The sequence below is a fragment of the Haemorhous mexicanus genome, chromosome 11, assembly GCF_027477595.1.
Source record: "Haemorhous mexicanus isolate bHaeMex1 chromosome 11, bHaeMex1.pri, whole genome shotgun sequence".
Lineage (NCBI taxonomy): Eukaryota > Metazoa > Chordata > Aves > Passeriformes > Fringillidae > Haemorhous > Haemorhous mexicanus.
Window position 1 is genome coordinate 757,037 of NC_082351.1, and position 26,950 is coordinate 783,986.

General features: G+C 47.2%; 3 protein-coding genes across 8 annotated transcripts in view; all 3 read left to right on the top strand.

Annotated features, from left to right (window-relative positions):
• The first annotated feature begins 947 nt into the window (after positions 1-947).
• On the top strand, positions 948-2,508 carry LOC132332501 (antigen-presenting glycoprotein CD1d-like). The gene is made up of 4 exons (XM_059856923.1): positions 948-1,091; positions 1,401-1,658; positions 1,813-2,094; positions 2,186-2,508. Exons 1-4 carry the CDS (start codon positions 1,013-1,015, stop codon positions 2,506-2,508), a joined length of 942 nt encoding a protein of 313 aa, XP_059712906.1. The 5' UTR covers positions 948-1,012.
• A 3,735-nt stretch (positions 2,509-6,243) lies between these two features.
• Positions 6,244-11,442, top strand: LOC132332074 (T-cell surface glycoprotein CD1b-3-like). Of its 4 annotated transcripts, none has more exons than XM_059856006.1 (6): positions 6,244-6,395; positions 7,671-7,847; positions 8,379-8,663; positions 8,768-9,052; positions 9,169-9,265; positions 10,352-11,442. In XM_059856006.1, the coding sequence occupies exons 1-6, from the start codon at positions 6,323-6,325 to the stop codon at positions 10,428-10,430; spliced, it is 996 nt and encodes a 331-aa protein (XP_059711989.1). In that variant the 5' UTR covers positions 6,244-6,322; the 3' UTR covers positions 10,431-11,442. The 4 variants fall into 4 exon arrangements, with proteins under 4 accessions (XP_059711989.1, XP_059711986.1, XP_059711988.1 ...); XM_059856003.1 differs by having other exon boundaries at positions 6,247-6,395; positions 7,587-7,847; XM_059856005.1 differs by lacking the exon at positions 10,352-11,442 and adding an exon at positions 9,390-9,568 and having other exon boundaries at positions 6,247-6,395; positions 7,587-7,847.
• A 15,039-nt stretch (positions 11,443-26,481) lies between these two features.
• The window catches only part of BICD2 (BICD cargo adaptor 2), a 50,585-nt gene continuing 50,116 nt past the window's right edge, over positions 26,482-26,950 (top strand). For all 3 annotated transcript variants that reach the window (XM_059856009.1, XM_059856010.1, XM_059856008.1), the window contains exon 1: positions 26,482-26,872. In XM_059856009.1, coding sequence (XP_059711992.1) covers positions 26,633-26,872 — 240 coding nt within the window. In that variant the 5' untranslated portion in view covers positions 26,482-26,632. The remainder of the gene's footprint in view (positions 26,873-26,950) is intronic.

Sequence of the window (26,950 nt, forward strand, 5' to 3'; positions counted from 1 at the left end):
AAGGTCCTGTCACTGCCCCAGGAGTCTGATGACTGCCACTGCCACTGCTCCAGGAGCCTGATGACTGTCAGTGGGAAACAGTCCTTTCCAGGCCCTGCAGCCTATCCCTCCCCTTGGGGACCACCACACTATAGCTGCTCCACTCCCTTCACTTCTTGCACCCCAAGAAGAACTCCTGGAGAACTGCTTCCTCAGCCATCCCTGACCCCATAGCTGTGATCCAGGCTGGAAGGGCTCATCGTCTCAACTCTGGGAAGTCTCTTCCCCAGGATGAGACCAGCAGTGCTGAGGGGTCAAGGGGTATTACCATCAACTTTTCTTCTTCACTCTCTTACCCCTCAGAGCTTTCCAAGGCCATGACTGGCTTATATACCTGTGGCCCAACAGAGTGGCCTGGCTGTGGGATGGTTGGGAGGTGACAAAGAGGCATGGGACCAGTGCACAGCCTTGGGGCACAGAGAGCCCAGGCATGAGGCCCTGGGGTCGGAATAGGACTTGCCTGCCCTGTGGGAAAACCAGCCATGTTGTTGTGAACCCACCTGGCAGTGCAGAGCAGGTGGCAATGTCTGTTCGATGCAGGGCCAGATATGCCAGGCATAAGTAAGGGATATTCCTTTCAGGGCAATGGATTCAGCACATGGCCAAGAGACACATTGACCTGAAAGGGGGGGTAGAACAGATGACTCAGTTCACGCACATCATCCTGATTGTCAAGGTGCTGCTGTAGCCATGAGGGACCACTCCTGCATGCAATGGAACAACCTTGCTCACAATCAAATTCTCCCAGCACTCATAGCCATACTCAGGATGCCCCAGCTCACACCAAGTGGGAACCTCAGAGCCCTCCCCTAAACCTCAGTGCCAGCCCCATTGGCTGCCAGGGCCATTAGCACCAGCAACGTTGCCCAGGCAGAACCAGCCTGAGGAGACATCTGAGGCTACATCTCTCAACAGTCTATTCTTCCTGCTGCTGCACCGACTGCTGCACACTCTGGGCCTCACTGCTGGAATCATGCAGTCCCCTTGCTGCTGCCTTCTCTCCCTCCTCCTCCTCCTCTTCCTCCTCTCTGGGACATGGGCAAACCTGGAGGGTAAGTGGGACCCCTGGCTCATACGCATCTACCTCCATGGTACTCCATAGGGGAGAGGCTTCTTGCTTCCCACTCACCTTGGGCACTTGCTTCCTCACTCCTCCTTGTCCCCTGGCTCCACACCTCCACCCCAGCAGGGATGCAGCCACCCCAGGTGGATGCAGGAGATGGGAACTGAGGCTGCAAATGCTGTAAGTGTCTTATGGGGAGCCCACGGATCCCTGCAACCTCAAGGACCCATCCCTCAGTTCCTCCACTTTCCTCAGTCCTCTTCTCCCAGTCCCTTCTCCTCCCTGTCAACCCATGCAGGGACCTTCACTGTCCGGCTGCTCCAGACTACCACCTTTGAAAACACCTCATTTGCGGACATGGAGGGGCTGGGCCTGCTGGAAGACATCGAACTTGGTTCTCTTGATAAACACACATGGTCCATCCACTTCTGCCAGCCCTGGGTGCGCCCAGCCCTGCCCCGTTCTGACTGGGACACCATTGAAAACCTGCTTAAGATCTATTTGCAGCAGTTCAACCATTTAATCAATGAAGGGGCCATGCAAAAGGACATCCCCTGTGAGTGATCAGTCTTCACTTCTTTTCTTGAAAAGCAGCTGGGAGGTGGGGAAGGATCTGATAGTGCTGGTGCTGTATAGGAGACACTGACCATGTCTGCAGGAAGGCAATCCAAGCCCCTCATGCAACCTCTCTCTCCTCTTTGCCCTGCCAGACCCCTTTGTTGTTCAGTGCACGGCAGGCTGCGTGCTGTACCCTAACAGAACCTCTCTGGCCTTTGGCTACGTGGGTTACAATGGTCAGGATTTCCTCAGCTTCGACACAAAGAATTTCACCTGGACCCTCTCCCAGGACACCAAGTTGTCACGGTATGTCCAGTCCTTTCTCCAGAACTACACCGCCTTGAGTGAGCTGGTGGAAACTCTCTTCAATGATACTTGTGTTGATGACATGGAGGTGTTCCTGCACTATGGGAGGGCAGCTCTGGAGAGACAAGGTGAGATTACCCTGACCCTTCAACAGCTAGCCCAAAGGCCCCCATACTGGGGCCCAGCTGTGCCCCACCAAGACTTGCTCTCCCTCCCCAGAGCTGCCTGTAGCCACGGTCTTCGCCCGCACCGCCAGCCTAGACCAGCTGCTGCTTGTTTGCCATGTCACTGGCTTCTATCCCCGTCCCATCAGTGTGGCCTGGCTGCAGGATGGCCAGGAGGTGCCTCCGGGCCCAGCGCTCAACACCAGCACCATCCTGCCCAACGCTGACCTCACCTACCAGCTCCGCAGCGTCCTGGCTGTGGCCCCCCGAGATGGGCACAGCTATGTCTGCCGTGTGCGCCACCACAGCCTCGGCACCCGCAGCCTTCTCATCCCATGGGGTAGGTGCCACCCATGGGGGATGAGATGGGGGTCCTGACACACCCAGCCCCACAAGATGGAGCAAACCCCAGAAGTTCATGGCAGCTTCTCCTTATGTTTCCCAGGGAACTCAGAAGTGGTGCTGATCACAGGGCTCATGGCTGGGCTGCTTGCAGCCATGGCTGTAGCTGCCATGTCGGTGCTTTGGGTGTGGAGACAAAGGTCAGTCCCTGTTTGCCCCATGGAGCAGCAGTGAGAGAGGAGGAAAAGAAATGCCCAGGGGCATTTCCTTTGCTGCACTGAGCAGCAAAGCTCTTGCTTGGGCCCTGGCAGATGCTGTTTGCACTCCTACAAGGTCTCTGCCATGGAGCATCCAGCCATCTCCTTCTCATTTCAGAAAGCACCAGCAAATGGAGGAATCAGAGTCCAGGAACTCCATCCTGAGCAAAGAAGCTTAGCTCAGAAGAGAGCCAACAGTCTCCATTTCTTCCCACTGCCTACACAGTAACAAGAACTACCTTTTTCTGCTTCACCTAAGTTCTGGGCATTGCCAATTGCAAGACTAACTTGATTCAGAGATGCACAAGAGAAACCTGGAGAGAGAAATCTGAGCTTTTGACTCACCTGAATTTTCTAAACAGACGCAAGTGCACATCTGTGACCTACTTACTTGTTACACATGATCATCTCTTCGCTTGTGGCACTGGCCACTCCACCCACTGATGCTGTAGGTCATCTCAATACCCAATAGTAAATTCTCCTGGTTCTGCTTCAGTAACGCTTTTGTTAGAAGGTGAAAAGTTGTCCCCTTCTACTGTCACTTTCTGGTATTTTTTTTTTCCTAAAAATTGCCTTTATTAGCCATAATCCAGAAATACTTGTGCTGAGACTGAACTGTTCCACACAGACTAACAGAACCTGGCCAGAAATGGCTTTACAATGTGCTGAGTAATATTGAAACTCTGGTGTAATGTGTGGGAGCTGCATATGTGTATGAAATTAAAATAAACCATTCTTATTTTCACTAGGATAATGTGCCTTTCCTTAGCAGTTGAATGGGATTGGAGAGGTTTTGATCAGCCATGTATGCAAGCTGAAACACCGCTGAATTATTGGCACTAACTGCAGGAAGCACCAAGGCATGGGGGGAAAACAGTACATGTGTGCCTATGCATATATGAACATGTTCTCAGATATTGCATGGAAATAAACAACTGTGCACATGGGGGTAAAGTGTCCCCAAGGCTCCCAATAAAGGAGAAATAAGAAGCCCATGTCCCATGAGACATAGCAGAGTTCACACACACAGAGGAAGGCATGTAGTTCATGCTCCCAATCAACTTGAACATGTAGCTTCAAAAGGTTTGGTTTCACTGGACAACTTCCTGCAGTTTCCCAGGATAAGTCTGGCAGCCATGGCAAGCCAGAAAACCTGGCTGCCTCGTGGCCATATTCATCCCAAAACCAATAGTGTTTGTTCTCCCCTGGCCAGAACCTGAAAACCACAATGCTGGGGTAAGTACTGCATTTCCTTAGCAGCCAGAGTCATCTGCTGGCATCACACCACTCAAGGAACTCACTGCAAGGGGAGTGACACCAAGCCTCTCTCAGCTCCTGCTGACTTGGGACAGGCAGATGAAATGCTTAGGTGTGGGCATGCCTCCCTGCAGTCTTGGCACCCACAGGGCAAATGGGGCAATTCCTCTCCAAAGCAGAGTGGAACATCCTGCAGCACTCATGGTACTGGGCAGACCTGGAGATCAGGTGCAGCCAGTGAGGAAACCTGTTGAGGAAAGCTGTTCATGTGAATGACCTCCCAAGAGACCCTACAGTTCCACACCCACAAACACCTGGTACCAGAGGGGTGTCTGCAAGTATTTGCTCACATCCCCCAAGAGACCTTACAATAACACACCCTACCCAGGCATTTTTAGAGGGTTCTTAAAGCACCTCATCACAGCCCAGTGCAGTGGATGCTGCTGCTCACCCATCCACCCAGGATGGCACCCAGAGGCACTGCATCCCTGTCCCCTTCACTCCAAATCCCCCAGGTACAGCTTGGGAGGGTTACAGACTTCACCTCAGGGGAGATTGCGAGGGCCACTGTCACCAGCGGCCACATGAGAACTTCAAAGTCAAATAGTGCTCTAGGGCAGGAAGTGAGGACCAGTAATCTCTTCAGAGGACTGTAAGGACCAATGTCACCTGAGGAAACTGTGGAGACCATTGGTAACCTGGGGGGGACTCTGAGGACCATGGTCACTTGAGACAACTCTGAGGACCAATTGTCAGTGCGGACCAACAGTCCCCTGTCTCCTTCTGTCATTTTCAGACCAGAGAAGTGAAAATATGAAGGAGGAAGGAGTTGTGAGCAAAAAAGGAAGTGAAAAAAACTCCAAACATGAGAAGTACATTCAATAGAGAAGTGGAAGGGCTAAAGCAGAACTTTAAAGCAGACCCACTCAGAGAGTGGGAGACATGGAAGGAATTTCCGTGGGGGCTGAACACATTGTGACCACCCACACAAGCCAGGTGCCTGCTCCTGTCCTGTGAGCAACTCAGACAACTCACAGGACAGAGGGCTGCAAATGGCCTCTCAGCTGCTCAGCAAGAAGTGACCAGCAGTCGTCTCAGGAGAGACCATGGGGACAACTGATCACCTCACAGACTGCAGAGAGAAAAGCCCCCTTGTCTCTTCCCTCCCTGGCTGCCTCATGGCTGCACTTTGCCATCCTGACAGCCAAACAGTCTCCTCTGGGTCTAGGACTAGTGGGAGAGATAGGTGGCATAGCTGGACATTCCCTGTGTCATGCTGCTGGGGAAGTTGGTGTCATTTCTGGGCCTACCAGACTGCCACAGCATCCCTACTTCTCTCTGGGGCAGCTCCATGGAAACAAAAGTATTCAGTGTTTCGACACTACCAAGTTGCACCCCTCAAACTTGCCCTTGCTTGTGGTTTTGGTTTTGCCTTTGCCCCCAGCGCAGGCACTACCCAAAAGAGGGGAAGAGATACTGCATATTGAGGGGGGGATACTGCTCAGAAGAGCAGTCGATTTGGAACCTTGTGGGGAGAGGCTGGCTCTGGTCACCCCATTGTCTCTCCAGCACTGGGCACTGCTGCCAATTGGGACAGAGCAGAGGCATGGCTCCCACCACTTCTGTTCCCATGCACAGGGGGCTCTTGGGGACTGGATTCCTCACAAAAGTTGGTGGGAAGGAAAGGGGAGTTGCTAGGCCATCTCCAGGTGTTTTGAGCAGAGTAGGGGCTCCCCAGATGTGTCCTACTGCTTTGGTCTAGGTGGAACAGCTTGTTGCCTCCTCCCTGGGAGCCCCATCCCCAGAATTAGGCAAGTGATGCAGGAGCAGCCTGAGCTGGAGGTGCCAGGAGAGGGAGGGGGTATCCCTTCTCCCTGTGTAGGGGTTGAGAAGACAGCAACTGTCTTTGTCCAGTCAGGTCTGAAATCCAAAAGCCACCATCACCCGCATTGGTGCTGATGCATCCCACAAGAATAGGGATAGGACAATAGAGGGGGAGGGGGAGTCAGAAAAACCAGCTTAGATGCTTGAATATCTATCTTCCTAGTGCTGTTTCATGGGTCTCTCTTTCCCTGCCTTCTTCTTCTGGCTGAGCTTTCCTCAGCCCCAGCCTGTCAGGGCACTTCGTGTTCAAGCCCTTATTTCAGCTTTTGTCCCTCCCACACGTCCTCAGCCTTCAGCTTGCAACCTCTGGGCCCCTCCCTTGACACATTGATTCTCCAATTGGTGGAGAGCCACCGCAGTGACTGCTGGGCTGGGTTGAAGCTTAAGTTCCCACCGGTTCTTCCTCCTCCCACAGTCACTGCTGCTGCTTCTTCAGCCTTGCTGCATACACCATGCAGCCCCCTCACCTCCTCCTCTTCCTCTTTCTCTTGATCCTCCTCCCTGGGATGTGGGCAGACCCAGAGGGTAAGTGGGAGCTCTGGCTCACCTCAACTGCTCTTACCACCCCTCCCTGTCAGAGGACTCCACAAGTTCTGCTCAGGGGAGGCATAGCCAGGCCACTGGGGGGGGGTGGATGATTCCCAGCATCCGAGGGCCACCTCCCATCATGCACCACCCAAACATGCCTTGTCCCTGCCCACCCTCTCTGTTCCTGCCTCTAGCTCAGGACTTCTGCCTCACGAGCTCCAACACAAGGCCTTGGGCACACAAGCAGAAAAGACAACAGTGGTCCCCAGCCAGGCCTTGGGTGTGGAGTTACCCTGCAAGATGTCCTCCCCCTGCAGTGAGCCCCTGAGTGCCAGGCAGATCTCAGCTTCACATGGTGCTGAGGGCCTCTTCCAGCAGCCTCTCGTTCATTAGGTAGCTGCACCTGCCAGAGGGTTTTTTGGACACTGCTGTCACACAGAGAGTTTTACCACAACCCTGTGAGACCTTGTGCTTCCGGGCAGGCAGCATCAGACACAAAAAGTCAAGACTGATCTCTGGGCTTGGCTGGTGTCCTGGCCCTATCAGGGAGCCCCAAACCTGGACAAAATGCCCTTTTCTATCAACCATCCTCCATATCTTCTGTACCAGATCTTTGGCAGATATAGGTCCTGGCATAGGTGTTTCTCCTGGGGGGAAACATCACCCCAAACAAGCAGCAAGGTGCCCCTGTATCTGCTCTGCACAGTAAGACAGAAGCTGTGGCCAGGAGGGAGGCATGGAAGGGAGGGGAGAAAATGCCTAAAATCCTCTGCAGGAGACAACCACTTCGCTGAAAGTAAAATAGAGAAGGAAAAAGTGCAGTGAAGTTAGAGGAAGTTCAGACAGGAAAGCGACCCTGAGCAGAATGAAGAGCATAGAATCATAGAAGCGCAGAATGTTTTGGGGTGAAAAGGACATTTAGTCCAACCCCTCTGCCATGCACAGGGACACCTTCCCTGCTCAGAGCCCCAAACAACCTGGCCTTGAATGTTTCCAGGGATGGGACATCCACCATATGTCTGGGTAACATGTACCAGTGTCTCACTATCCGGCACTTAAAAAATTTCTTTCTTATTATATAGTCTGAATCCCCTGTTTCCCCTCCAGCACCTCCACTTGGTGTTTCCCCTTTAGCACCTCCACTCATCTCCTTCCTGCACCCTTTGCTGTCTCCATCCTCTTTCCTAGCAGAGCCACAGGTTATCCAGTACCTCCTGACTAGCCTCTTTGCCAACATCAGCTCTGCTGAGGTGTCGTGTGTGGCACTCGTAGGGGACATAGCCATCTTAACACTGGATCCGGCCAACTGGAGCATCCACTTCCACTGGCCCTGGGTCAGCCAGGCTGCAGCTGAAGGAGACGGGGAAAAGATAATGTCCCAGTACAAAATCGCTCTGCGCAATATGATCCGATTTGTGCACGACACAGTTCAGCAGACAAAACAGCACTGTGAGTACAGAAACGAGCCCTGCTAGACCCCTAGTCCTTCTCCCCAGGTTTTGGCTGTGGCCTCCTCCCCCCCGGGATGGCATTTGCGGGGGGTCTCATAGGGTGCAACAGCTGCTGAAACACTGCAGCTGCTGGGGAATATGATTAGCAGGAGTGGGTAGGGCAGCAGACCAAAAATACCCCTTGGGTCTTCTGCCATCTGGCACAAGGAACCCCTCTGTATGTCAGGGAGCTGCCACCAAATTTACTGGAGCTGAAGGATTGACACAGCAAAGATCCTGAAAGAGAAAACTGGGAGCAAATATTTTGGGGGATAGAATTCTTTTTAAGCAAGCACTCCACTCCATTCTTCCAAGGGGCCTGAGGGCTTGCAGGGTGTCTGGGGTCTCCTGAAGCATGGCCTTAACCCCTGCTGCCCATGGCACTCTGCTTTTCACTGCATCCCAGTATGTGCTTTCAGACACATCCCACCTCATGCCAACCATGTTCCACCCACTCATGCGACCTCTCCATTGGCTTTGCTGTTGACAGACCCCTTGGTGGTTCAGTTCCGTGCAGGCTGTGTGCTGTACCCCAATACAACGAGCCAGGGCTTCCTGAATGTTGGCTGGGATGGCAGAGACCTCATAGCTTTTGAGGTAGATAAACAGGGCTGGGAGGCCCAGCAGCCATCCCAGGTGGCAGAGCTGGTCAGCAAGAGCCTCAACAGGCAGAAGTCTCTCAGAATACTCCTGGAACACCTTCTCTCTATCTGGGTATGCCAGAGTAACTTCCTCACCCTGAAGAGGTATGGGAAGGAAATTCTCGAGAGACAAGGTAAGACCACCCTGACCCTTCAACAGCCAGTCCAAAGGCCCCCACACTGGGGCCTAGCTGTGCCCCACCAAGACTTGCCCCACCCCTTTGCTCTCCCTCCCCAGAGCTGCCTGTGGCCACGGTCTTCGCCCGCACCGCCAGCCTAGACCAGCTGCTGCTTGTTTGCCATGTCACTGGCTTCTATCCCCGTCCCATCAGTGTGGCCTGGCTGCAGGATGGCCAGGAGGTGCCTCTGGGCTCAACACTCAACACCAGCACCATCCTGCCTAACGCTGACCTCACCTACCAGCTCCGCAGCGTCCTGGCTGTGGCCCCTCGTGATGGGCACAGCTATGTCTGCCGTGTGCGCCACCACAGCCTCGGCACCCGCAGCCTTCTCATCCCATGGGGTAGGTGCCACCCATGGGGGATGGGGTGCAGGCTGCAGATAGCAGCCACTGGCTCTGTGAGGGGCAGCTCCTGACTGGTGCTGCCGCCCTTACACAGTCTTCTCTCCCTGTCCCAGAAAACCGCAGCACAGCTCCAACCATCAGCATCACCATTGCAGTGCTGCTTCTTGTGTCCACAGCCTTTGCTGGGGCATTTTGGTGGTGGAAGCGCAGGTGAGCTCTCCCTCCCATCACCTCTTGTAAGATTTATGGGCATATAGGTCGGTTCAGGCGTTGCAGCAGCTCTGTAGGGGTGAAGTCCCTGACTGTCACCACAGCTCACACATAGTCTTTGCAGGAAAGGTAATGAGGCTACATGGGAGACCTAGGAATTCATCGTTTGAGGCCTTGTTGCCCACACAGCAACAGCTACTTGCTCTTCATTCTTATTTCATGTTCCACCCCTGACCCATCAGCACCAACATGATTTTGTTCTGGAAAACAACTGCATTAAACAGCTACACGCTTCTTCTGATACATATGGTTCCTGTGTCTCTCACCCTTCTTCCCCCTCAGGAGCTTTTCTCGGGAAACCCCTCGGCGCACTACAGATACTCCATATTGCAGCCAGAGACTCTTCCTTTTCAGGGACTCTGGTTGGTCTCCACCTGACATATCAGGAGAGGCCAATCCTCTGACAGCCCCTCCCACATCTCTCCATGGCCAGTGTCTATTCCTGACAGGGCAGTCACAAGCTAAGGCCAGACCACTGTGGGGTTGCTCAGTGAGATGTGGGATGGAGCACAAATCATGGCTACAAATCAGGGAGAGATGGAGACATGTGAGCTCTTTCACTGGGGAGACAAGGGAAGGGAGGAACCAAGTAACATCCCTGACATCCCCGACACATTTTGAGCACATTGAGCTGCTCCATCTCCAGGGCTGATCTCACCCTCAGTCCAGAATGGTTTTAGATCAGGATCTCTTGAACTTCTGACTCCTGCCCCCATGCTTGCCTCCTGTCTCTGTAAAAGCTGGAAGGATGGGGGATTGTCATTCTTCCACTATGCCTGACAGCTATGAAAGAGCCATGCTGAGGCTCTGGGAGACTCTGAGCAACACACCCCACAGCAGGATGTGATTGTCATCAGTTCATTTTGTATTGTCCATTGCTCCTTCCTCCTCACCCTGCTCCAGTGTGGAGTCCCACTCACAGGAAAGAGTGTTCCACAAATGTCTCCAGCATGGGTCCTTTCCGTGGACTGCAGTTCTTCACAAACTGCTCCACCATGGGTCCTTTCTATGGGGTCACTCCTTCAGGAACGAGCTGCTCCAGTGTGGATTCCCCTCAGGGTCACAAGTTCTGCCAGGAAACTGCTCCAGCACAGAGGCTCCTTAGGGTCACAGTCTCTCTCAGGCACACCCACCTTCTATGGCATTGGAGTCCTCCAAACGCTGCAGGTAGATCTCTGCAGGTGTGGACCTTCATGGGCTGCTGCAGAACAGCTGCTTCCCCAAGGTCTTCACCGCAGGCTGCTTGGTCACTATCTGTGCTCAGTTGCCTGGAGACAGCAGGGTCCCTGCCGGACAGATCCCGAGCGAGCTGCCAATGGTGACCCGGACTGCACCTGACGTCACCTGGTGCCCGGTAGATCCCCGGCGCCTCTGCCCCGCCCGCCTCACGCTTCCATTGGCTATGCCACGGCCTGTTCGCCAATGCCATTCGTGCTCCTCCTACGTCACTGGTCACCGGGCGAGCGTGGGACAAGCGTGGCCAGGTGGTGGGGTTGACCCGGACCCCCGGTCGTTGCCCTCGGCCCCATCCAAACCTGGGCCTGCGCTTCCAAGCACTCGCTGTGGCTTCCCGCCGATTCCGCATGTCCCCGGATCCAGGCCTCAGATCACCCCCAGCACCGAAGAGCCGGGGATGAGCCCAAGGCGTTTCTTGTCTCAGCTCCAGATTTCAGGATAAAGGCAAAAAGCCTTTTAGGCTTTTGGAAGGAAGATGTTTGCAATTGTCAGGCCTGCTTAAAAACCCAAAGCCATGCTCCATCGCCTGTCTTGGGGAGCCAGAGAGACATGACATGGTGAAATAATCCAACCATTTGGTCCAGAATGATTAGAGCACTGTGGACCTCATTGTCATGACATTGTTTCCCTCTTTCTCTCTTTCTGTATGCACCTACCTAGGTGTATGAATACAAAGCATGTGTATAAAACTGCTGAAAATTTAAACTTACAAATTTCATACCAAAGCAATAAAATCTCCCAGTTTGGGTGGGTTATCCTACAATTTCCACTTCTTTTGAGAAACATTTCTTGCTAGTGGATATGCCAGTGTGAAAAATGCGTATTTTATGATTGGCTTTTCGCAAATATTAAAATGAATATTATATGTGTTGTGTTAGAAAGTAATGCTGTATTAATTCTCTTCAGTAGTGTGTTAAATATAGTTTTAGGTTATAAAAATTGTTAAAATAGAAACTGTGCTATGTAGGGTACTTTTTTTTAAAGAAAGGACTTGCAGCGAGATAGCAGCCACAGGACACCTAAATCTTTCGGACAAAAAGAATTTATTGCTCCCTTATCAGAAGAAACGAACTTCTTCCCGCCTCGAGGGCGCTGTTAGGATTAGGAGGAAGAAGCTGACGATGACCAGGCCGAATCCTGTGTTTGAATGGAATTTATGCATCATGCATGAAGTGTATGAATATGCAACAGGCTGTTGTTTTTAAGGGTTAATCCTTTGTTAACAGGCGTTCTTTTTCGGGCTTGTGCTGCCCAGAAAAAGGTACCCAGACGTCCGTAACTCTTTGTTTTTATTGTCTCATATTGTCTTAATTCAAATTGTCTAAATTATTATTACTCTAATTGTACTATTATTTTTATAACTATTTTATTACTATTAAATCTTTAAAATTTTAAAAAAACAAGTGATTGGTGTTTTTCACAATTGGTAGCAGAGGATGGTTAACACACCTCGCTGGTGGTGCTTTGGGAGAGTCAGAGTGGGGAGGCGCGCCCTGCCCGATTTGGCAGCCTCGCTCTGTTTCCCCTGGAGTGACCGACAGACGCAGGTTACGATAGATGGACAAAAGGAGACAATAAAACAAAGAGAAGGGAAAAAGGCTCCCTAAAACCGAGGTAATTGGCCCCCTAAGACTAGTAGTGCGCACGAAGAACCCGGGAAGGAAAAGGGATTGGTAAGTATTTCTCGGGGGGGCCGTGGGGGAGATGAATGTGTGTGAATGAGAGGCGGGCTGGTTGTCCCAGACCTGCCAAGTGAGTGCGGAGTCTCCCATGCTGCGTTTCTGACTTTTCGCGAGAAAAGCGGCCAGTAAAGAGACGAAGTGAGTGATAAGAGGAGTGAAAGAATCCCCCGGGGTCACTGGGGCTGGGTCTCAGGGAGGGGTTGGACCCCTCAGAGGTAGGGAGCAAGGTTTCCTAGCCCAATCCACTAGGAAACGGGACAGGAGGGGCCCCTAAAACCTGCGGGGTTGAGGGATTTAAATTCCAATAGTATCCAAGAGCAGGGTTGAGCAGAATTCTGCCGGAGTGAGGATATACCCAAGAGCATCCAGGGTTGGGCCACACAGCTAGATTGAGGGGTGAAAATTTTGCCCAACAGCATCCAGGGTTGGACAACACAGCTAGATTGAGGGATAAAAAAACTGCCCTAAGAACACCCGGGGTTGGACAACACAGCCGAAATAAATGCCTAGCATCTGTAGTTGTACCACACCGCTGGGTTAAGGGACAGAAAATGCCCGAGAGCATCTGGGGTTGGACAACACAGCTGGATGGAGGGATATCCAGTAGCACCGGGACTGGCCAGAAGCACCTAAACGTGTAATAGGTGATGTGAAAGTAAAAGGTACCTTATTGTTGTCTTGTTGTGTATGAGAGAATGAGTCACACACAAAGCCTCAACTTCCCAGGCGGGTGGGAAGGGAGGGGCAGTTGACCCGCAGACCAGGCTAGTGTCCTCGGGCAGGTGGGGACTCTGTGGCCGAAGGGTGTGTGTGACCTGCAGTCCAGGCTAGTGTCCTCGGGCTGGTGGGGACTCTGTGGCCGAAGGGTGTGTGTGACCTGCAGACCAGGCTAGTGTCCTTGGGCTGGTGGGGACTCTGTGGCCGAAGGGTGTGTGTGACTTGCAGACCAGGCTAGTGTCCTCGGGCAGGTGGGGACTCTGTGGCCGAAGGGCATGTGTGACCTGCGGACCAGGCTATTGGTCTTCCGGTGTGTGAGGGAGCCGTAGCTGAAGAGTGTGAGTGACACACAAACAGCCTCACAGGTGAACAGGAACCGAGGCAACCGGAGTCAGGGCCCTTTCAGGAGGCCCGGAGATACTGAGACCTGGAGGCCAACCCCAAAGCAAAGGGGGGGGCACAAGGACCTGTGATTTTCTGGTGATAAGAATCCACTTTGTGTCTTGAGGGTGTAAAGGAATGTGTGAAGGTGAATGAGAAATAAAAGTGAGTGAATGTAGATGAATGAAAGTATGGGTATTGTGGATTATGCATTTTAAGCTTTAGCACATCTCCTTGAAGCCAGGGGAGTGTACACGGGGTTTGTTTTGGGTGTAAGTGGTTGAAAGAAAAGTGGTATTCAAGTTGCTAGTAAAAAGTCAAGAACAGAAACAGGGGACAAAGAGATAAAATATTGAGAATGGGGCAGAAAACCAGTAAGTTGGATAGAGGAAAAAGGGGACTAAAAGTATACTAGAAGAGATACCCCAAGATAGGCCTTTGGGAGTTATGTTAGCAAACAGAAATACAGCTCCTTGCAAAATACAGGGCATGCAGAAGCTGATGAAAGAAACATGCAAACTATAGAAAAAGGGAAATTAACCAATTAACCTTAAACTAGAAGGCTCAAGACTTGTGAATTATACACTTTAAAAAGAGCACTAGAATATCTAACACAAAAGAAAAGAGTTATATTGATTCAAGGTATGCCTTTAGAGCAGCACATACCTTAAGAAAAATTACCTAAGAGAGATGGCTATAGTACATATTAAGGGAGACCAAAAGGTAAAAATCCAAAAACAATGGGATAACGGGATTGCTCTATTTCCATTAAGAGAGGTTCCCATAGGAGGGGGCGGACCAGGGTTTGTAAATGCTCCTTTGACTTTGTCTGAGGTCAGACATTTTAATAAACAAATAAAAGGGATATTTGGAGGATCCCATAGGTATAGCTGAACAATTAGACCAATTTCTAAGTCCAAAAAAATGTATGCTTTAGAAGAGGTGCGGTCTATAATGAAAATAATATTTTCCTTGGGGAGAAAAACAATGAATCAGAATATCTGGAATAAAAGCTTGGGAAAATAAAGTAATTTGCAAGAACACCCGGAGAAGACAAAATGCTAACTGTACCACCTGAGTGGGGTCAAAATAATGAGGGGAGTAAACACATGAATAATTATTGTAATTACATAATCAAGGGAATAAATGAGACAGCATATCAAAGGTGAAATGCAAGAAAATGTTATTAAGGGACAGCTTTTTAGAGGGAAAAGAAGAAACTCCAACTAAATAGATAAACTTAAGAGAGATAGGAAAATGGTCCTAAGCAAGCGGAAGATCTGAAAATCTTTAAAGAGATGGGCACAGAGGTGGAATAGGGAGGTCATAAGCTCTATTTTTTTAGGGGACCAATATCATCTGGAGCCTGTGATAACTTTATAAGTGGCTCCCCAAGAATAAAGATTGGAATTTGTAGTAGACACGGGCAGAGAGAACCTGCCCGTTGAATATTCCAAAGGGCTACAGTGTGAGCAAACATACAATGAAAGTAACAGGGGAAAAAGGAGAAAGTTTTACAGTTCTGGTCATTAAAGATGTGGTAATTGAGGGAGGAAAGTAAAATTTGGATGGGAGATATTTTTGCCTCCTAATGGGAGGATCCAAAAAAAAAAAAACCAACAAAAACTGGGAGAAAGCAGCAATTAAAATTAAGATAGACAAAGTTACCACAGGAGTTTATGGAATCCCCAAACTTATTTAGGCAAGCTTTAGAAACAATATTACAAGATTTCCCTACTCCTCCTGGAATACAAATTATCCAATATGTGAATGATTTTTACTGTCTAAGGAGGCTGAAGTTGAAGTGAGAGAGGCTACTATACAACTTTTACATTTTCTTGGGAAAAGAAAACTAAGGGTATCAAAAGGGAAACTGTAATTTGTAGAACTAGAGGTAAAATATCTTAGACACTTATTAAATAAAGGTAGCTGGAAACACAACCATGAGAGAATTGCAGGAATTTTATCCCTTTTCCCTCCCTCTTCAAAGAGGGAGACCAGAAAATTACTTAGATTATTGAAATAATATAGATTATAGATTGAGGGGTACACACAGGCAGTAAAATTTGCGTGTGAAAAATTGACAGAGGGTGATGATATAAAATGGACCAAGGAAGATATTGTTAAATTAAGAGTTGAAGTTAAAACTAGCCTAGGTACCAGCTTTAAGCTTATCCTTGTTAGAAAAATCCTTTATCATCTATACATAAATACAGAAAATGGAGTAGCTCATAAAATTTTAATTCAGGAGTGAGGAAGAGTAAAAAATCTAGTAGCTTATATATCAAAGATGTTAGATCCAGTAAGCTACAGCTAGCCAGTATGTATTTAAGTTATAATAGCTACTGCAACCCTAGTAAAAGAAAGTTGTAAGCTTACTTTTGGAAGTAAATTAGTTGAGTACACCTTGTACCATCTGAGGTGAGTTGAATCAAAAAGAAAAAAAAAATAAGAAGAAAAGAAAGAGAGAAGTTAAAGTAGGGGGGCTGGTTAGCAAACTCTGGGATGTTGGAATGTGGAATTGGTGCTGCAAGAGAGCAGAAGTGTGAATGCAGGTTTTTTGATGAAAGGCAGGGAAGTGTCTTAGCACATGGTTGTTAGGAAGTTATTCAATGCTGAACTGGGGTCCGGAAAGGGTTTAGCAGAACGGGCCCTCCTTGAAGGGAAAAGAGGATAAGTTGACTATAGAAAGAAAAAGAATGTCAGGAGCACCTGAGGATGCCAAGTTTTGAGGTTAACCAAGGTTGGGAGGTGTCTGACTGCTCCCTACGAGCAGCGGGGTCTCGGGGGCTGCGGCAGGGACCGATCCATGGAGGTGACCCGGCGGCGGTGCTGGGAGCAGATGACACAGGTTTGCCGGCCAGGAGCGGGCTGGCTCAGTGGGGAACTGCCGGGGTGGCTCCCAGACTGCCGGGGCCCCGAGTCTAGGATGGCAGCGTCGGCCCTGGTAAGTGGGGAGAGAGAGAGAGAGAGAGAGAGAGAGACAGAGAGAGAGAGAGAGAGAGGGAGCGAGATGGAGAAAAAGGGGGAAAAAGAGACCCAAGGCATGTCCCCAGGGTTCCCATGCCCGTTGCTGCTCTCCCCTGCTCCGGCACTGCAACGAGGTGGCAGCAGTGGGGGAAGGGGGAAGAACAGCATTGACAGCAAGGCTGTGAAAAGAGGGGGCTAGAACTAAAAGATAAAATCAAAGCAGAGATTGCTGACTCTCCAAACCTCACAGAGTGGTTTGTTTTTCTTAAGTAAGAAGGTTGGGGTTTTTTTGTTTTGTTTTGTTTGCTGTTAAAAAGAAGTTGGTTTTTTTTGTTGGTTTTTTTTTCTGAAGAATGGGTTTGTAAGGCTCAAACAATTAAATGTTGCCCAAAAAGTAAAAAGCAATAGATGTGATACATCTCGTGTTAAAATTGGTCTGGCCTTTCTTATTTAACTAATGGTAACTCACAGAAAGAAGAATTTGCCTCTGCAACTATTAGCACAACTGGATATAAGAAGAGGCTGCTGTGGAGAAAACTTTTAGCTAAGAGAAAGTTTGGAAGAAAAGCGAATGGTAAAAGTTAATGCAGTATTGTCTTTCTTTTATTACTATGCTATTAAGAAGTCCTTTCCAGGTACTACTGAAGCAACAATCGGAATCACAGAAAGAGGGCGCATTCATGCCAGCAGAATCAAAAGACTTGTGAAGGAACCTGAGGAATGGACCATCACATTTAAACTGGCTGATACCGAACTGACTTTCCAATAAGAACTGAGTGGTAATAGTTTGGGAAAAGCCAAATGATCCAAGAAAGGTACAAAGAATAACACCTAATTAAGAAATGAGGCAATGCTTATATCAGTGGTTCCGAGCACTGCCTGAATAAAACATCTCCTTGGGGAAGAATACTTCAGACAGAGGGGTCAAGACTGTTTTTGTATTCTGATCTCAGCCCATGAATTATACAGGGAAGAAGGAGAAGTACTACTTCCATCAGTATCATACTGTAAACTTTATTTGATTCATCCTAATATTGGACATGCTAGCTGGGTTATAGGTGAATGCTTGAATTGTGGGAATAATTAGTATTGTAGTTCACAAAATTTATGCTCTTATTGCAAGAAGTGTTAAAGTAATAACTTTGTTTTGTGGATGGGAATTATTAGTGCCTGTTGAATGGGAGATGCCTGAGGAACTGTGGTAAACGACAGTTAAGGGGTGTCAAAAACAACTTGCCTGGAAATTAGTTAAGAGAAAGTGACAAGGAAATAGAGGGCAAGACCAGATTGGTCTCTGTATTTCGCCACCAAGAAGATCAAATACACCTGCTGTGGGTGGCAACCTCACAGGCATGGGAGGTGGGAGTATAAGCCATACTGGACCTCTATTATTCCTGTTTCTAGCACTCATTTGTTGTTTTATCCCTTTCGGGATACCAGCAAGATTGTGTCACAAATGCTACCGAAAGCATCACATAGGAAGAAACCAAAGTTCCTCTTTTATTACACACGCCTATGTCAACAGCCACTGTTATAACCCATCCAAATTAAGAACCTGTAAGCAAAATGGAGAAAATTATTGGATTACCAGAAACTTAGGAAAAAGTGGTAATAGATTTGGAATTGAATGTCCAAAAGGAGAGAGATAGATTTGTTTTACATTTAATCTTAAAGATATGGTACAAGATTTGGTAAAAAAACAAAACAAAACAAAAACAAATAGTAAACAAAAATGTAAAACCAGCACAGAAATTTAACTCTGTATTTGACCCCAAATTGTATGTTGAGTTGTGTAACAAGACTCCAAGCAGTTATAGAAATGATAGCAAATAAAGTCGCCCAGACATTAGAGTTAATATCAAGTCAGCAAAGCCAAAAAAAAAAACCAAAAAAACTGTAGTGTACCAGAATAGGTTGGCTTTGGACTATTTGTTGGTTAAAGAAAGGGGTGTTTGTAGAAAGTTTAATATATCAGAGTGTTGAAAATTGATGATCACAGAAAAGTCATTCTAGAAACAAGCAAAAGGAATCAAAGAAGAAAAAAAATATACATATAATAACCGAGGTACCAGTCCAAAAATTAGAAAACAATGCTAAAACCTAGCTGGGGGAGAATGTATTAGAAAAAAAATTAGGATTTTTCAACTGTCTTGATATTCTTCCTTGTATAATCCTCTATTTTATTTTGCCAGCATAGTCCAGAAGATGCAAGTAGACAAGAAATATTGCTCAAGCCAAATGATTTACAAAGAATAAGAGTGGGGATTGTGAAAAATGCATATTTTATGATTGGCTTTTCGCAAATATTAAAATGAATATTATATGTGTTGTGTTAGAAAGTAATGCTGTATTAATTCTCTTCAGTAGTGTGTTAAATATAGTTTTAGGTTATAAAAATTGTTAAAATAGAAACTGTGCTATGTAGGGTACTTTTTTTTAAAGAAAGGACTTGCAGCGAGATAGCAGCCACAGGACACCTAAATCTTTCGGACAAAAAGAATTTATTGCTCCCTTATCAGAAGAAACGAACTTCTTCCCGCCTCGAAAGCGCTGTTAGGATTAGGAGGAAGAAGCTGACGATGACCAGGCCGAATCCTGTGTTTGAATGGAATTTATGCATCATGCATGAAGTGTATGAATATGCAACAGGCTGTTGTTTTTAAGGGTTAATCCTTTGTTAACAGGCGTTCTTTTTCGGGCTTGTGCTGCCCAGAAAAAGGTACCCAGACGTCCGTAACTCTTTGTTTTTATTGTCTCATATTGTCTTAATTCAAATTGTCTAAATTATTATTACTCTAATTGTACTATTATTTTTATAACTATTTTATTACTATTAAATCTTTAAAATTTTAAAAAAACAAGTGATTGGTGTTTTTCACACCAGGCAGAAATCTGAGACATGAAGGTACTATCATCTTTGGGAACTGACACCATCAAAACTGCTTATAATGAGCTCCATGGTGTGGCAAATAGGTATGATTCGTGCTGACAAAATTGAAACAGTAATCAATATTGATACAGTAATTAATATTTGGGAATAATAAAATAGTTTAAAAGGTGCAAATGCCAAGAAAGAAAGAGAGAGGAGGGGTTCCACACCCCCCCCCCCCCCTTTTCATGCAGGAAGGAGCAAGAGATAATGGTTACTAAAAATTACCAAAGAAGAAGGAAAAACTGGTTAGGTTTCAAGGATATGTTAATTATATGAGATTTATTGCTTTGGTGCTTGGAACATGGTATTAAGTTAGTTTTGGCTTACATTATACTAGCTTGGCTTACATTATACTAGCTTTGTGCGCATGTGTAACCCAAAAGGTGAATTAAAGGACATTGAGGAAGAGGAGAGGCCTTTATCCAGAGATGACCCCCGAAGACCAATGCGACCACCCAAAAGAGTGGCAGAGCATGTGCAGTTAAAGGTGGTGATGGGGCCGAGGTAGAAGTGTGATGAATCGAAAATGGGAGGAGTTGGCATTGACATATGACATAAAAGGGGGAATTTTCATTTGGCAAGCTTGTACGTGAGGTGGCGGGGTGGGGGGCGGGGGTCCAAGGACCTTGCACTCCATACCCCGCGCAGATATGTTTCCCGTGCAGTTATCTTTTTTTGCTTATACACTATTATTGGAACCAAATTATCCCTTATTTTAATCAAATTGTATCCGATTTTGTATATCCTAAGCTACTCAATTAAAAATTGCTGCTACCTTTAATATTGTTTGGTTTTTTTTTGATGAAGGGATAATTAGGCAAACATAACAATGGTAAAGCCTCTTTTGGAAAATAAATTAATTGATGGATATTATAAACTGAAGCAATTAAAGCTTATCTGATCTGTGATCCTTTTATCCCTCATTCAAACATGGTCTGCACAGCAGCCTATCAGTTACACTCCAGTTACTGGGAAATAAGATCCATGTGGAGTATACATATGTCAGATGACACTTTGTACATCTGCAGAAAATGCATTAGCCATTAAAAGCCTCCTGATCCCAGGACTGCATTTACATTCCAGATCCCCCTCTCAATGTCCCATTGGAAGTTACAATGCAGATGACGACTGTCAGCTTTGGTAACCTTTCTTGGAATAAATGTTTTTTCAGGACTTCCTTCAGCTCAATCAAGCCAAGCAGCAAAGATCAATCATGATAAAGTGGTTAATAAATTACCTTCTTCTCACTCCTAGTGGGCAACTCAAGTCTTACTTCCTGCATCCATGATAACTGTTAAAAAACCCCAAATCCTTCTGGTTATTGCACACAGCACAGGTTTCACAGCACCTTCTTTCAGTCCTGTGGAGGGATGGGATATTTGGAGCACCGTTTTAGAGAGAAGAAGCTAAAGCAAATGGAGAGGAGCTAATCCTCCTTCATTGTGCATGCTCTCGTCAAATAACTTGAAATGGTTTTTCAGAGCACATGGAAGGATGTAGGTGACCCCTCCACTACTCCTCATATGGGAGAGACACCACGTGCATCTCTGCCAGCAGGGTCTTAAGCTTTTCCCCTGATGCCAGTTTCTCCAGACCTGCTTGTTAAACTTTTCTGTCTTAGGCAATTTCTCCATCACATTCTTCAGCAATGCCTACCTTCTTACTGGTCTGCAAAAATGAATTACCACCTTCCCTTCCATGCTTTCCACAGCAGTTCAGCACAGTGGAAAGTGCATTTGCATCCATAATTTAAAACAGAGAAACCTAAATTATTCTTTCTAAGGTACTTCCTGTTTGGAGCAAACATATTTAGATAAGGAGAGGGAGCCATCTCTCTGTCATTTGTTTCCTACAAATAATCTGAACTTAGTAAATTCCAGCCTGAATTTTGGAAGCACATCCATCCTTGGTTAATAACACATCTCTTTATTGCCTTCTCTATTTTGTTATTTCTTGTCCTCTTGAAATCTCTCTAAGAGCTGCAGGGTTGATGCTTGTTGTTCACATGAGCTGCCTGCACCATGATACCAGAACTGAGTGACTGGGAGAGGATGCAGGAACTGTTTCTGTCATGTTGCAAAATGACTTGTTCCAGATATTTGCTTCTGTAAAAATCCTTCGAATTTTAATAATCATCTCAAAATTGGACAAGAGATAATTTGTCTCTAATAGTGACTAAATAGACACTCTTCCTATTTCTCCCTCCAGTATAGAAATTGGAGTAAACACGCTAAAAGCATCCAGCAAATTATTACATCCAGCTTGACCCCTAATTGTTGTGGTGTTATGAGAGTCCCCAGGAAGAGGTGAGAGATGAGAATTGACTCCAAATCCTCAGAAGGCTGATTTATTGTTTTTTGATATTATATTATATTAAAAGAGAACGATATACTAAAACTATATTAAAGAAAGAGAAAGGAGACATCAGAAAGCTAGACAAAAATAATAATAAAAACCCATGACTGACCAGAGAGTCTGATACAGCTGGACTAGGATTGGTCATTAAGTAAAAACAATTCACATGGAACTAATCAAAGATGCACCTGTAGGTAAGCAACCTCCAAACCACATTCCAAGGAATCAAATAATTATTGTTTACACTTCTTTTCTGAGGCTTCTCAGCTTCTTAGGGGAAAAATCCTGACAAAGGATTTTTTCAGAAAATATCACGGTGGCACCTAATTGTTCTTATGCTTTCTTGAAGGTAAAATAAGAAGCTCTTAAACTCTATGTTCAAGGCCACAGCAACTTACCAGACAATCATCACACATAACAAAGAAAGAAGGGCCAGGAATCCCAGTGGATCCTATTAATCCTTTGCCATTACTATTTACCTCAGTTTAGGCACTTTTCTGGTGTTTTTGTTTTGTATTGTTTTGGTTTTTTTTTTTCTGTTCAGCCCATGTGTCTGAACTAGTAGCATGCTTATTTTACCTGGCAGCTAGAATCACTCAGCCCCATACACCATATCACCTTCCACCAGCTCAGACCCATGTCTGTGGTTCATACAGCTCTCTTGGAAGGTTTTCTTGACTACAGCTTATTTTAGCTTTACTTTTGTTACCCAATGGTCTGTACTGGGACTGCAGTTCCCATGAATCTGTGCTTGTGGAAGTGGGTTGTGTCTTATGTTTTCAAGGTATTTTTCCCCAGGCCTAAAGGCAGCATCATGTGGAATGGCAGAGGGATGGATGGAGGACAGCAGTTCTGCCATGGAAGCCTGGAACCAAGGGCTCTTGCCACTGGAGGTGACAGTTTGCCACCTGGAAGTTGCTTTTCCTTTCTCATGCTGTTGGCAAGAGCAACAGCTGTCTGTGAAGGGAAGAGCAGCATTTCAGCTGGCAGTGAGCAAAATTGAAGGCAGTAGCAGCTCTGCCTTCTGCTGCAAAATTACAGCAACTGTAATTTTGAGGGCAACACAAATGGACTTGAATACCAGAGTAAAACTATAATCTGAAGATATCTCTCTCTCTTTTTCCTCTCTCATTTCTCCCTCTCCTGCCCTCCAGAGCAATCTGAGCATTTGTGCTAATTCATCAGCTGATTCAGCTCTTTGCTTGGAAATTTTGTTATAGATGACAGAGGTCACCTTAAGTCAACAATCAGAGTCTCTGTGATAATAGCCTGAGGATGGAGATATCAGTTCCCTTTCGGTACTGGGATCTGGTTTCCTTCATGCTACTTGTCTTTTTGCAGGGTAGATTTTTATTTTGGCGGGTTTTTGTGTTTTGGGGTTTTTAAAAATTTCTTTGACCATCTGTGTATAAAGACCTCAACCAAAGAGAAATACATACTGCACTGAACAATAGTATGTTAAATGTTAATCCTCACAGCTGTGATAAACGGGGAAAGAGCATTCAAGTCATTACACCAATCTTCATTAAGTATCTTGGTGCTGAGAGACAATTTCTCTGGAATTTACTTGTTGTGTAAAAGAGATGGAAAAAACTTTTCTTCTCCTAAAACCCCCTTTGAGTATTTCCAAGGTGATTATGCAGTTCCTTTTTTTCCCTCCAGAATGAGTTTTAATACTTTGAAAAATCATGGGGTGTTTTTATCTGACATAGGCTACATATACTGAACAGTCTAGAGGATTTTAAGTTCATTTTCACCTAGGGTCATTACCATACCTTTACCAAACATCTAAGCAGTCCCAAAGTCTTATGCCTAAAGTTGGGTTTTTTCCGGTAGAAAATAAGATGAGAAATTTGGAACAGCTTGCTAGGGTTTCTTACGGCTGTTTCAGGGCCAACTTAAAGACTTTATTTTTCTGGTGTTTGCTATAGCTAAGCTGTACACAAATGCATTGGATAAAAAAAGAGATTGAAACTATGATGTGCTGTATCACGCTAATTGTGGTACACTTGGAACTTATCCAAAGTAATGTATAAAAAGAAAGACATCCAGAAGGAGTTTCCTGTCTGCAGTGACCCCAGTTTTAAGCACAGGTTAAATTGGTTTACACATTCAGATACCTGAATGTTTTCCAGCACTGGATTATAGTGCCTACCTGCTCTGGGTTTTGGACTGAGGTTAAATAAAATTAGCATTGCAGGGCTTTGCCTTTGCTATGACTTTTCCACTAGGGAAATTTTTTTTTCTGCAGGGCAATTTCCACAAAAAACACTACCCAAATTTATTTTAGGATTCAAGATGGTTCTTTTATAATTCTACCACTTTGTTCTCAGTAGATAGCTTTAAAATCTCAACAGGAAAAAGAAGAGCAACAATCTCCAGATGTTGTGTAAGTCTGTATCACAAAGTACACTTGGCCATGACACCTTGAATCAGTGGGGTTGTAGCTAAGCTTTGCATTGATGGAGTTTGGGGACAGTGACCTGGGGAAATCGGCAATGGTCTCTGGCTGTGCTCAGGAGCAGGTGATGGGCACTAGCCAGGCCATACTCCTCCACTCATTATACAAGCTTTTACTATCCTGCATCATTATCTTGAAGGATGATGGGAACCTTAACTGTGACAAGTTATTCCAGTTTTCTGAAAATGGGCAGGAATGCTTTCAAATTAGCTATTGCAGTATTTATAATTTCTGCTTTTTCATCTTGGGCAGTTTATAAAATAATGAAGTTTGAAACCTAGCGAAAAGCAATAGTTCTAGATATGACTAGAAAACAAATTACCCAGTGAATTTGTGCTACGATGAGTTGATCAGCTCATCTCTATTAACCCCTCAAACTAGTCAGATCTCACAATTCACTTGTAATCCCAGAAATATTCAGGATGTGAACTGAAGCTCTCTGTCCTGAGAGCAAGTCATTACATGTAGGTTTCAGTTTAGTAGAGGGAGAAGCGCTGATGGGTAGCTAATATGCTTGAGCACAGAGCTGCAGAGAAAACCTGGAATGAAGGCTCAGAAAATATGAGGTAAAAGAAAACAAGCCAGTATTTATTATAAAAAATATCTTAATGATGAATCCGTTGTGAATGGGTGGGACTAGCAATGCTACCTGCTTGGTCAAACAGAAGGAAATCATAAAAGGCCATAAAGAAATCCTAATCTGAAAAACAGTGTGTGGAGGAGAGGTAATGGTGTTATTTTCCTCACTTTTCTTTATCAAAGAATCAGAATGTTTAAACCCCTAAAAACATACTGTGACAGTCATGATAGTACAGAGGCACACAAGAGTGAAAATGCCTTCTACTGAGAAAGTAAAACACTAAATGCACACTCTAAGCTGAGGACATTTATTTGCTGCTTCTAAGGTTTGGGTGACTGAGTGTCACATCAGTGCTCACAGACAAATGCATACCTGCACTTGATGCACAGGGAGCTCTAGACAGTGTCAGGACCCTGACTCTGGGTCAGAAAAATTGACCAAGGCAGCTTCATGACTAACAGGTAGCATTCAGCCATGACACAGCTTATTAAAGGAATAAGTGCACAGGCAGAAGTTCAAAGTAGCTTGAAAAAACCCTGCAGCTGTGAGTAAAAACGTTGCTTTATGTTTGAGACCTTGTGGAGTGCTCAAACATGTTATTGTTTTTATTTATTATGCTTGCTATTTGCTGACCAGTTCATTACCGATTGTTTTTGACACTGGAAGAAAATCCAAGCCGCACTTGTTGTATGAAGGGATGATGAAGCTGTAGGGCTCCTGACCATGAGAGTGAAGCATCTCCCCACCCCACAGGGACACACACACCCCACCTTTATGGGGCTGCTTAGGAGTTGAAATGGTCTAACTAGTAGAGGTTTGTCTCTGTTCAGTCATCAGTATGCTTTAGAAATTAGTTCTACCCGTGGTGCCCCAATGAGTGTCCCAATCCCTGTGCTTTTGCCAGCAAACGTGCCCAGTGGGTGTAACCTGGGGCAAAGACTGATGCCATTTTCGTCACAAGCTGGTAAATCCTTTTCAGGCAGCACATTATAGCTGCCCAAGTGTCACTGTCCCACGGTTGGTCCCGGCACTGGCTCTTGATGCAACCTATCCCTCCTTTCATCAGGTAGCTCAGCCATAGGGGAGCACCTTGTCCCGTGGCCGTGGTTATCCTCAGGATGACTCGGGGGACATGGTTTGGTCCCGGTCGGTGAGCAGAGAACGCCTTGTAGCAGATATTCCACCTCTAGATGCAGAACACCGGAAACAGTGAGATGCTAGAAGCTCTCGTGTGGGGCTGGCCGGTATGGGACTGGTGCTAGTCTTCTGTGACCCTCTGTCCTCTCCGTGCTGCTGTGGCACCACCCGCCGCACCGGAACGTCTTCCCCCCACCACCACCACCACACACTGTGGTGCACGGGCCTCATCTTTCATACCCAGCCGATCCCGACGCTTTCTCAAACCCGCCACGAAAGCCCTCCTGAGCGTGGTCCGGGCTGCCAGGGCGTATACACGGGCTGTGTGCACGGAGTATGTGCCCATGGTCCCGGGGCCTGTGCCCGAATTTGTATCCGGGGTCACTGGGGGAGCCCGGGGTGCATTCGCTGTCCGGCCAGGCCGTCCACTGGTACCTCCGGCCCTACGCTCTCGCCGTCGCGCTACCCCGCGCCCCCCGGCAGAGGTCACTCTCCTCGCCCCCCCACCACCCGCGCAGTGCGCGGTGCTTAACGGGAGCTGTAGTCCGACGAGCCGCGCAGTGCGCGGCGCGGCGAGTACTGAGGACTCCCACTCCCAGCGTCCCGCGGGGCGCCGGCCCGGCCGTGCCTTTTGAATGATTTCACTGCGTTCGGCGCTTGCGGAGAGTGCAGCGGCAGCGGGCGGGATCCAGGGAGGGTCCGCGACGGGTGCGGCGCGCCCCTGGCCCGTCGATGGCGGCCCGAGCGGGCCCTGCCGTGGCCGCCTGCGAGCCGTGCCGCTGTTAGGAGTGGTAAACGGGCTGCGCATTCACCCCTTCGTCCATCCGCCTTGGCGGCCGGCGGTCCCTCCGCCGACATGTCGCTGGCCATGGAGGAAGAGGAGTACGCCCGGCTGGTGATGGAGTCGGAGCCCGAGTGGCTGCGGAGCGAGATCAAGCGTCTTTTCCAGGAGCTGGGCGAGACCACCCGGGAGAAGATCCAGGCGGCGGAGTACGGGCTGGCAGTGCTGGAAGAGAAACAGCAGTTGAAACAGCAGTATGAGGAGCTGGAGCTAGAGTACGAGACCATCCGCACCGAGATGGAGCAGCTGAAGGAGGTGAGGCGGAGCGGCGGCAGGTGGGCGGCCTGGTCCTGAGCGCGGCCGTGGCGGGTGGAAGGGCGAAGGCAGGCGCAG